Source organism: Simochromis diagramma, unplaced genomic scaffold, assembly GCF_900408965.1.
Source record: "Simochromis diagramma unplaced genomic scaffold, fSimDia1.1 OVJJ01000421.1, whole genome shotgun sequence".
Lineage (NCBI taxonomy): Eukaryota > Metazoa > Chordata > Actinopteri > Cichliformes > Cichlidae > Simochromis > Simochromis diagramma.
In genome coordinates this window covers 8,991,128-9,002,879 of record NW_024387250.1, presented here as the reverse complement: position 1 = coordinate 9,002,879, position 11,752 = coordinate 8,991,128, and the positions used below count along the sequence as shown (strand labels likewise).

Below are 11,752 nucleotides of genomic sequence, written 5' to 3'. Positions count from 1 at the left end.
ATGCAACAGAAACAGCTGGATTAATCGTGAAGTGTATGGTTTTTGCTCATATTCAGCTAAATGCAGCTGTTGATTGGAAGCTGCTACACAGCACAGATGTTGAGGGAGCCAAAGCATGTTGCACAAGGCCCAGGTGATTCTGAATAAAGTGTAAAGAAATGGGATATTCAGTAGTGGCCGTGTAAATCTTCTAATCTCACCCTGATCGAGCATCAAGTTTTGAAGGCGAAAGGCAGAAAGACTCAAGAGCAAACCATAATTGATGGCAGCTGCAGTGAAGCATTTGCTTTACTGCATTTGGTTAAATCCATGGATTTCAGACTGTCATTGTTTTGGCAAAGGTTTCTTAACAAAGTACTACAACTGAACATTATACTCTATAATTATTCCTCTATTTGTCCAATTACACTTGGGTAGATAAAGATGGCTCATATATTTTTTGCGTTCAGCCCTCTGGATTACAGATGAGCCTGGGCTTCACCTGATTCTTGATTGTTTAACTTCAAATCTACTGAGGTGGAAACAAAAGGCAAAAATATAAACGTTGTGTTCAATTCAATTTTATTTATATAGCGCCAAATCGCAACAACAGTCGCATCAAGGCGCTTTATATTGTAATCTATTATTGTTATTGTAATTGTTTGGTAATTTACTAATTTGATGGGTTATAGGAGTCAAATAAACCCACAATATTTTAATAATAGTTTGATGACAACACAAATATTTCCTGTAACAGATGGTCTCATTTTACTCAAGTACAGTTTTAAAATACTTTCAAGTATTTCCATCGAATTCCACTTTATTCTTCTGCTCTGTCCAATAGTTTCCTTGATTCCTTACTAGACTAACCACTAATGCAACATCGAAACAGTTTATAGATTATAGACACAGCATTACACAAGAGTAACCACACCTGTAACCACACCTGTACCTGCTGTAACTATATTAAGTAACACGCGTGTGTCATATGCAGTCATGTGCATCATACCCACTATTTGACCAATTTCGCGGTGCCTTTCCACGTTTTATCTGTTTTTATCATCTCAAAACACTTTACAAAAACTCTGTTGGTTAACGTGGCTGCGATGAGTTTAACTTTCACCACTTTAATGCGGTTTGACCGGTCTCGTGGACTTTTTTACGGCGCTGTTGTCGGTGTGTATGGATGGCAAACGTAGGGCGGTGGCCGGTGAATGAATGATCAAAGCGTTTTTAAAGGTTTGGTGGGCGGTGCGCGGTCTGTATTTACACTGGGGCCGCTCCGCCCTGCGAACGCCAGATAGAAAACTGTCTGTGGGCCGGAGCAGAGGGATGAAACAAGTGGAAGGAGATGTAGCCGACAGGCACACATTAATTACTCTAACGCACGCACTACACCTCGTCGGCTCCACTCCTTTCTCGGTACGCTGTAGCATCCTCCTCTTTGCATAATAACTCACGGCAAGCGATCGTTTTTGCGGCGCTGCGTCGGAGCTTCATGGCCGCAACACTCACGATGAGCGGCGGCGTGCAGGAGGATCCCTTCTACCCGCTGCAGAAGGCGACTCTGCCCGCTGGGTTCCCCTTGGAGGACTCGGCGTTGTTCGGCTTGGATTGCAAGATCACCGAAGCAGACAAGGCTGGACAAAATGATTACGCACAGGTAAACCGGTTGGAAATCAAACCGACTTTACACATTAGTGATGCATTTCACTGAATGGGCGTGGCAGTCTGGCTTTAAATCCAGCTTGTTTTTCTGTTTGCTTGTTTATTTGTTTATTTATTTGAGTCTAAATTTCAGTCGTCCCCCTCTGCGCGATCGTAACCGTCACTTTATTCAGCTCTATTTTCGGTAATAAGCGACCAGCTGGACGCGTTGTCGAGCACCTCCGCCTGCAAAACGCATTCACCGCATGTTTTCTATGCCAGCCAGCCAGTTGGTCACCAGTTGTTGGTCTCTCCTTGGCGTCCCTTCTCACCATCATACCACGCTGACAGCAACTGACTCCAGCTTCGGACAGAAACGTCCCGGCAACTCTGTCCCCAGTTAGAAAGAAACTTGTGCAACATAGCAGGGAGATCTATAACAGCTGGTAGGATCAGGACCCTCAAATAGCAGCCCATCCCCAGACTACTACTGCTGCTGCTGTTTCTGCTGCTGCTGCTGCTGCAGGGAGACATGGGTGTTTCCCTATTCCCTTTCATGTTACTGTTTCATCCTCTGGTGCTCTGCTTCTTTAACTTTTATACCGATTAGACCCCCCCAGAGCCACAGGAGCTGGACCAAAAAGAGCAGTACGAATGAAGCATTTTTTATGCCAAGTTGTTCACCTGTGGTGTGCAGTTTGACCGGCGATTGGCTGCTCTGTTACGCTTGTAATAGCTGCACATGTTCAAATAAGAGGCGTTAGATCAGGTTCTTTATTGACATAACATCGTTTAATCCTCAAATGTGGGCCTCACCACCGTCAGGTTTCTGAGTTCAGCCTTGCAGGCGGCGAGGGAATGTGGCAACTGCCTTTTGATGACTACTTGATAAATGCTTTAGCAGTGACTGTCCTATCAAACCTTTTGTCTTCTCATAATAGTGGTTCAGAATAGAAGCACTGAGAAGGACTTAGTGAAATCAAGCTGTGGTACTTTTCATTCAACAGAAAGTTTCTTTTTATGTTAACTGCTTGTTTTTTGTTTGTTTTTTTTTCTTAACTTTTTCTTTTTAATGTGTGTTTTCCCTTTTAATCCTCAGGCAAAGTGTGAGATGGACAGATATCTCTCCCCTCAGCCTCTTCCACTTCCAAACCCTGCAGACAACCAGCAGAAGTCACTCAGAGACAGCTCGTCAGCAGTGGATCAGTTCTTCACTGACGCTGGGGCTCCCTATACCCTCAACATGAATCTTTATCTCCCTGACGTCGGCTACCTGAGGATGGGCTTGTGCCAGCAGGTGCGGTCCCCTCAACACCAGAACCACCCGAGTCTCACTCACATTAAAACAGAATCTCCCTCCTCGTGTTTTTCCTCTAACCTGCAGCCCCACTGCCCCGGCACTACGCCCACAAGTAGCTGCAGCACATCCGGCCACGGCCCTGGCAGTATGGCCATGGAAAACTCCGCCACAAACATGACATTAACTGGGTTACCAGAATTCACCAGTGTTTTCAATCAGCTGGGAGGCAGCCGCGGTGGTGATTCACTGCCAGAAGTGTATGTCAAACAGGAAATGTCACCACAGTTTGAGCAGCACGCTCTCCACCACCACCATGACAACAGCGGCTCGCTGTTTCAGCTCCTAAACTCTGGCTTGGATCATCGCCATAGCAATGGCATGGAGGCTCAGCATCATCATCACCATCAGCAGCAGCAGCAGCAGCAACCGATCCAACACACTACCACGATGCACACACCTTTTCATGATTTGCCAGTAGCTACTTCTGCTTCTCAACAAGAGCAAACTGTCAAGCCTGCCTACCGCTGTCCAGGTGGTGGGGTATACACACATCCTCATTCTCAGGCACATCCCCAATTCCTCCAGCAGCAGGTGCCCTACCTGCCACCCTCTCCGCCAAACTCAGAGCCCGGCAGCCCTGACAGGCAGAAGGAGCTGCTCCACAACATGTCACCACCTCCATCGTATGCTGCCACCATTGCCTCCAAGCTTGCAGGTAGCACACCCGGACTTGGACCTGGCCCGGGACCAGGTGGCTTAGCTCTGCCCCACCCTACAGGCCCCACACCAGTCCCAGGCCCAGCCACAGTCCTTCCTCAAGCCCACACAACAACACCAACCCCAAATCCAGCACAGAACGCAGTGGCTGTCCGCTACAACCGAAGGAACAACCCCGACTTAGAGAAGCGACGGATCCACCACTGTGATTACCCAGGTTAGAAGAATGACACACACACACACACCACTGAATGTGCACTGTGAATGTAATCACCGTTGTGTGTTTATTTTATCACTGCATTGTAGTGAATGTTTCTGTTCATGTTTTGAATGATTTGCCTATGCCTTTGGGTCGTGGAGGCAGAGTACACTCTGTACTGCCAGCCAGACTGTTACTACCTTTCAGCCAACTATCTGGTTCAAACACTGCTTTGCATATATTAGCACACCTCAAATGACTGTGGCACTTTCAGCTATGAGCTCTCAAACAGTGTGGTGGCTTTAAAGTAATCACTGGTATGATTGTGGAATGAACCTGTTTTTGTGTGTGTGAGAGAGAGTGCACGTTTTTGTATGCAGGGGCTGTGTTAATTAAAAAGATGTTCTCCTTGAATCATTTGATCTTTTTTCCCACACACATATCTTCATACTGTTACACTTGAGATTGCATGCTGAGATTAAAGTATTTATGTTCTTTAGCTGGCGCACACACACACACACAGACACACACACACACACACACACACATACAGACTGTATGATATGTAGCTACTTGTAGAACATGTAATGTCAGCTAGCCTGTGGCGGCATGTAAAATAGGCTTAAGCAGAGCCTACCGCAGCACGTTAGCACACGTCTTACTTCTTAAAAAGCCAGATGAAGCAGATCCATCATATTCACAGAGCCACACTTCATCCAAGTGTATGTATATTAGTCACACTGTTGCAGCTGCTCACGGTTTAATCATAGCAATACACGAAATTTTATCGTTTCCTAACTTAAAGTCATAAGATATCTGACAAATATCTTTCTAAATCGTTCAAAATCCTTAATGACCTTTCTGACATTGTAGAAACAAACTGTAGCGTGCGCAGAAGGAGAAAACAGAGGTTTTCAGGTCGCATTGTTGGTGATTCGAGGCTTGTAATCAAATGCCTTTTAATACCAAATGAGGCTATGAGGGCTGCTTTTAACAGAGCCTGTTTTGTTCATTTTGGAAAACAGCAGATGAGATAGAGCAGGATTTGAGGCTCTACGAAACACACTTTACTATATTTGATTCCAAAACGGCTTCTGTTCTTCATTAGTTTGGATTTTTTGAATTCCACAGCTCAGTTTATTGGGTAAATGCATATTTGCCACGTGTGAATTACTTGGATTAAGCCGTCTGTTTGTGTTTATCTCCATGTCTGTCGTCAGGCTGCAAGAAGGTCTACACCAAGTCGTCCCATTTGAAAGCACACCTCAGGACTCACACTGGTAAGAGATTCCTCTAATTAATGCAGCTTTTTAAAAAGAGACCCATCAAAAAAAAAAATGACGCTACCCACAGGACTCGTATTTCAGTATCTGCACTGGCACTATGTTGCTAGGCAGAGTGTTGTGTTCTTGGCATGTGTGTGTAAATGTATCCTAGCCCATTCCCCATCCTCTGCCCAATATACTATTCCATCAAAACAGGTGGAAGTGACACACTTCTGCCAGGGGATGACTCTCAGACTATGTGGTCAGTGCTAAACGTGTGGTGCCATGTTTTTTTTGAATCCCATCGCCCGTTCAGGAATTGTTCAAATGCTTTAATGCACTTTTCCACTTTGATTCCGTTCCCTCTGCATTTCATTTTATTCCCTTTCTTCCTGTCACGTTTAGATTTGAGCTTGGATTTGAACAAGCAAAGTCAATAAACAAATGCTTAGGTGTTGGGCCCCACCTCACTCCAGCTAACAAAACAAAGCTTCTGTTGATATCTACACATTCCTCGCTCATCTGGATACACACACAAAAGCCAGAATGTGTCCTAATTATGGATCTAAACTACTTGTTCGGAACATCGTTGCGGGTGCGCGTGCGAACATGACGCGACAATTATATCTGGCGTCACTCATGCTGCAGGCTGATTGTGGTGATTGCACTTATTACAGACCGCAAGATGAGAACTCGACACGTAAATGTTATCTAGCAGCGACTACATGTCCTTTATGCCTCTGTCGGCCTTGCTTAGTTATTCTCTCCCCTCCTTCTTTTTCCTATCCAATCCTGTTCTCCTCTGTTTTTGTGCTCTCATACTTTCATCTTCAACCCTGCCCTCCTCCTTTACTTCTATCTTTGTCTATAACTCGTTCTCCTTCTCTTATTCAGCTGCTCGAATGCACACTTATGTACTCGTACACACACGTGCACACCCACACACGGACACTTCCACACACACCTGTCAGTAATCTCTATGAGATGATTCCTAATGCGTTTGGGTCCCACTGGGAGTTCCCACTCTAATCTCCATCAACATCCATTACCCTGATTGTTAGTGTGTCTGTGTGTGTGCATGTGTGGGTGGGTGTATTGTGAGAAATATTCTCTTTCTGTATTGGAAATCATTTCTGATTTTTTTTCCCCCTTAAACAGCGCCTTCTCATGGTCTCTCTTCCTTGTGTTCGGTTTAAGGTGTGTGTCTTTAAGTTTGGTGACACTGTGGTTCTAACAGGTTTACTCTGGGTTTTTTTTTATAAAAAGCAATGCTGCAGAGCTTGATGTGCTTGTTTGAAGAGTTGGTCACCTAAATGACAAAACGGGGAAAGAAATTCTTGGATGTCCCCAGCGGCGTTTATCATGCGGAAATAGTTCTGTTTTTATTTGTCCAGATTATAAAACAAGCCATCTCTGTGATTTATGCTGCCACTTCAGTTTAATGGAAGTTAATGGGATTATGTTTATAGTGCAAAGAGCTTTGAAAAATGATTCTCAAATAGTTGTTTTTTCCACTATCATTATTATTATTATTATTATTATTATTATTATTATTATTAACTTTAGCCTTGGTGGCCTGAATAAGCCACAGAAAAGGCTCAAAACATTTTCACTGTTTTCTCATTACAATGGAATGGGGGGTATTTAGAGTAATGGGGACACTGATTCTGGACTCTGTTTTTGATATGTAAATAGAGGTTAAAGGCAATGAGGAGTGGAAGAAGGAAAACAACCACACAGCTTGATTTATTCCGTTTGATTTTGCACCACAGTGGCTCATATTCATGAATCTTAAAAAGCCAAAAAATGTGTTTGCTGAAATGAGATGCTATTCCACCTAACCTTCAAAATCTGGATGAAAGGGTACAAAAAGAAGGAAAAGGGAGGAATATAGCTCAGCAAAAATCAAGTTCCTTCCAATCCTTTCATATTTCTTAAGCATCCACTGTTATCAGACACACGCTAAATACAAAGAAGCAGTAGATGCGTCAACATGTACAAGTTATAATTCTAAGTTTTTCTGTTCTGGTCTTTTGCATGTACTGTAGTTACTGTAGGTTTGTCAGGTTGGATTTAAGTTGCAGAAAAATGAATTATACTTGCATACTAAATATTTAGCAAGTGCTAAACCTCTTTACATTTAGTAGACCTGAGTATACACTGGTCAATTTGTGGGCCTAAGACAAAACTCTCCCAGAGGGACAACGAGCAGAGCAGACTGGTTTTTCAGAAAGTGCCTGAAGCTGCAGGTGAATTTTGCTGGAATGACTGACAGAAAGACATACGTGCTGCAGTCATTAAAGAAAAATACCTGGAGGGAAAAGTTGACAATACAGACCAGGCACTGTGGGAAAATTGTGAAGCACTGGTTGCTGCATTGGCGTGTGAGTGCTTGATGAATGCTTTTGAGTGACAGTGTTATGACTGTATATCTAGTTAGACAACTGGCGTTTTCGGTGAAGCCTGTTTTCCCAGTTCCTCCACCCAACTGTATGAATCGCTTTAGTTAGAGAATTGGCTTGTGTCACAATAATTGTTGTTCTTAGTACCTGAATATTGACAGTCCTGCTCTGGTTCGTATCGTGTGATCAAGTGATAGCTCAGAATAGATCACCAGACGGCATGGCGGTTTGCACTCACTCAAACTCTTTCTCCTGTCCTGCAGGCGAGAAGCCGTACAGGTGTACGTGGGACAGCTGCGACTGGCGTTTTGCTCGTTCGGATGAGCTGACGCGTCACTACAGGAAACACACGGGCGCCAAACCCTTCCAGTGTGGCGTCTGCTCACGCTCCTTCTCCCGATCGGATCACCTTGCCCTGCACATGAAGAGACACCAGAACTAGCAACGTTTTGCACACATGCTCAAACATACAAGCACTATCTTGACAAAACATAAAGCATTCACTCCGTGTCCCGCAGCTACACAAGCTGCCTGATGCAGAGTGACTTTCAGTGACATCACAGCTCTTCCTGGTGCTGCTGTCGTGGGCTAAAACACTTCGATAGCCTAACAAACATGTTGCTCTTAACGCCAAGTGGAACAATTTGGAGGTTTTAAAGTAGGAAGATGGTGGCCAGATGATCTTCTGGTCCCTTAACCACCAGATACACATATTATAGATGTGTTTGGGCAAATGAAAAGATGAGATGGGGTGTGACTGGAATGAATTAAAACAGCATCTTTTTTGTCTTTATTGTAACATAGAACTGGCTTAATTTTCTTTTATAAAAGAGAAGCTTTTGTTTGCAAAACTAGTCAAGCCAAATCTTTGTTTACTCATTGATTTGTTAGTTTCTCTCTAGAACTGGAATGTCCAGGTTTTTATTCTTTACCAAATCCTTAGATTTGCACTAGAATTGGTAATCTAAGCCTCAGCCTTTTTGGCCCAAGTATCTCATTCACCACTGGAACGATCATTATCACTACTGGACTACATCTCTGTGTGCACCACACAAATCATTGCTGTTCAGATATTAAAAATTGAAGGCATTTGTACTCTGGAGAGAGGGAAGAGAGAGCAGGGAAAAAGTGAGAGTGTGGGGGTGGAGATGGAGATGGAGAGAAAGACCGAGAGGGAGAAATTTTTGATTTTAGAGAGAGGAGATTGGAAGACGATTGAGAAACAGAGGGAGGTGGATGGATGCTAAAGAGCAGCAATTAGATGATGAATTATTCAGGTCGTCTTTTGATGGATTTCCATCCAGAGAAATGTAAGCAGAACCCATAGACGTGTTCTAGGACTCATTCAGTTAATACAGAATCGACAGTATTTGATGCACAAACTTGAATGTGCACTGAAGTGTCTTCAAAATGCAGCATGCTATTAGTGTAGATCAGTCTCACCCAGCGTTTTACTTCTGTTAATTGTTTTAACCAAAGCATCATGTTCAACACATCGCCAACACCTTATTAAGTGCCTCTTTCTCTCATTTATGTGTTTTTGTTCTCTAGTAGCAGAGCTGTGATGAGTGTAGTCAATCGTTTTAAAAACATGGTGCTTTTTAAGAAAAGAAAAACTAAATCTGTTAAATCTCTAGGTTTAGCTTTGAAAAGGTAAATCTCTTGAATTATAAGGTAGCCACCCTTGTGGTAATGTAACAGCACAGCTCTGGCCACTTCGCGGACATCCTGGGATGCTCTGGCTCTACGGAGCTATCTTGGCTCTAACTACTCCTGGACACGTTTTGTTAAAGGACGGGTTCACTTTGTTTTTTGTTTTTTTTTTTAAATTTATTATTAACTTGTTGAAACTTTGGTTCAGCTTCTAAAGTTGAAGATTAGTTCCCCCCCCACAGAATATTGAATTTGCCCAATTGCTTGCATTGAAATCGCTCCCCAAAGGGATCTCGTCAATCACCAACTCTTTTAATGTACATATGGATATGGAGTATTGTTTAAAACAAAAAAAGCATAACAAAAAAGTGTGAACCTATCCTTTAATGTACGCCTGAATGTCCATTTGATGGGGAGATTTAGCCTGCACTTATAACTGTATTTGTTCATTCACTGCAGGTAGCATATCGATAATATAGCACTGTAATGTATAATGGTAAATCTGACTATTTATTTGATTGTGTAGAAGCAGGGGTTGTATCTGATCAACCGTCTTTTTTTCCCCAGCAAAAATGCCTTAATGTAAATATATGCACTGTAAATACATTTTTTTTGTTTGTTTTCCTCTTTTGTTATTTTTTGTAAACAACAGGGCAAACAGAGGAAAAATGCCCCGCATCCAAAAATATTTGAGCCTTTTTTCTTTGTTTTTTTTCTTCTTGTCAAACCTATTTTGATGCCATTGTTTTATATATTGTCCTTCCAGCAACTTATTTTATAGATGCTTTTTTTTTTTCTTCCATGGTTAAACGTTCCAAAGACAAAAGTTGTTTTTCTTCAACTGAGTGAAGCTGATGCTAATAAAGTCAACTGACACTTTTACAGATGTGCTTGTTGTGCTGAAGTTAATGGGGAATATTTCTTCTTTCTTCTTGCTAACAACATGCTGCAGTGGTGGAGTTGGTAATCTGTCTGTGAACTTCGTATAAAATCAAATCCATTGCAGTACAAATAGAAAGTCAGGTACCTTTGGAACAATAAACATGCCTGACCAAACAAGACAAACAAGACATAACCGCGCTTAATCTTTTATAATCTTAACAACATTTCTGTGGAAGTGCTGATCCTTTGTTTCTTGGCTTTTCTGCGGTAGGGCCAGCATACTTAAAAAGTAAAAATAGAAGGAGATAAGAAGGGAAGATGTGGAAGAAAGGCAAAGCACTTTTGTCCAGGACCTGCAAGTAACCTGAGGAACCCTTGCTGATCAACAAACAATAGTCCTTTGATATCCCAGCAAGAGACAATGGACAAGAAAATAAATCTGACCACCACTCAAGGACCGTAGGGGAATCCCACTGTACTGAAATGGATGTTCAAACACGCATACACACCATATGTTCTTGGTTTAAGTCATAAATGTGACCCAGGGTCTCTGTTGTAATCTACCTCAGATGTCAAAAAGTGGGAGGTGGAGGGGAGAGAGTGAAAGAAGTGAAATGCAGAACAATCTAAACAAAAGAATCTCTGGGGGAACCCAATCAACCACTTCCGTCCTCCTACATCTTGTCTCCTTCTCCTCCTCCGCTCTTCCTATTTAATTTCATTTTCTGTCTCTTTGTCTTTCCATGCACCGTATCCCCCTCTCCTCCCCGGTGGAATGTATTGTATGAAAGTCCAGGGGCGCTGCTCCACAGGTCAGAGTGGAGAGTGTTCTCATAACCTGCTCCACTCCTAATCTTTCCCCCTTTTTTAATCATGTACCTCTCCTCTCTCTAGCCCGCTCTGCTCTGTAGTTTTCTCCACCTGAAACTCATGAATTTGAGTCAGTCTTGATTTCTATCTCTTACTTAGGGTTCAAATTAATAGACTTTATCCCAATAAAAACATACAGGTGTTTTATGGGTCTGAAAATATTAAAAAATTAGGTCGAGTGCTGCAACACCACCAGCAGCAGACACACACACACACACATGCTAAATGGTGATGACTGAGTGGGAGCTACCGGTTCATGTTTTGGATCAACTAAATTAATATCACACATCTGGAAGAAGACTCCTGCCGGCTCCACCCTCTGCTGTGCTGCGTTGGTGTGATTCCCAGTTTCCCTTTGTGCATGTGTAAAAGTGTGCGTGTGTGTACGCTGGTATAATGTTTCCAGTACTCCTCTCTTGGAACAGACCACCCACCCAGAAGACCAATAGAATGACCACGGGGAGCCCAGCTAGACACAAACATCTACGCACACACACACACATATGCAGCTCCCTCCAAAATCAACCCTTCCCAATATTCTCAGAATAGAACACGTTGTTATCAAAGATTGAAGAGATACCGCAACAACTGACACGCTGACACAAAGTTAAAGATAATATCAGAAATTGAGGAGGTTTTCATATCACGACGTTACGTTCATTTTTAAAAATGTTGCCTGAGGTGAACCGCTCAGCAGTTAGAAAATATTAGAAGGCTGAAATCGGATACCAGAGCCTCATCATGCCTGCTGATAGATGGTTCTCTATATGACAACTGCCACGGGGGACTTCGTGGGCCGTGCAGCCGAGCACTGTAGGCCAAAGAAATTCCAAAAGTA

At 42.9% G+C, this 11,752-nt stretch overlaps 1 protein-coding gene across 1 annotated transcript; it reads left to right on the top strand.

Moving 5' to 3' along the window:
* Positions 1-1,013: 1,013 nt before the first annotated feature.
* klf5a (Kruppel-like factor 5a) lies at positions 1,014-10,048 on the top strand. Its single transcript, XM_040001299.1, has 4 exons — positions 1,014-1,642; positions 2,726-3,860; positions 5,063-5,122; positions 7,773-10,048. The coding sequence occupies exons 1-4, from the start codon at positions 1,478-1,480 to the stop codon at positions 7,949-7,951; spliced, it is 1,539 nt and encodes a 512-aa protein (XP_039857233.1). The 5' UTR covers positions 1,014-1,477; the 3' UTR covers positions 7,952-10,048.
* The last annotated feature ends 1,704 nt before the right edge of the window (positions 10,049-11,752 follow it).

Bases quoted from the DNA above. Each gene is read 5' to 3' on its own strand.
- klf5a (XM_040001299.1), top strand. From the start codon at position 1,478: ATGGCCGCAACACTCACGATGAGCGGCGGCGTGCAGGAGGATCCCTTC. The intron at 3,861-5,062 runs GTTAGAAGAATG...GTCTGTCGTCAG, and splicing joins CCACCACTGTGATTACCCAG to GCTGCAAGAAGGTCTACACC. The intron at 5,123-7,772 runs GTAAGAGATTCC...CCTGTCCTGCAG, and splicing joins ACACCTCAGGACTCACACTG to GCGAGAAGCCGTACAGGTGT.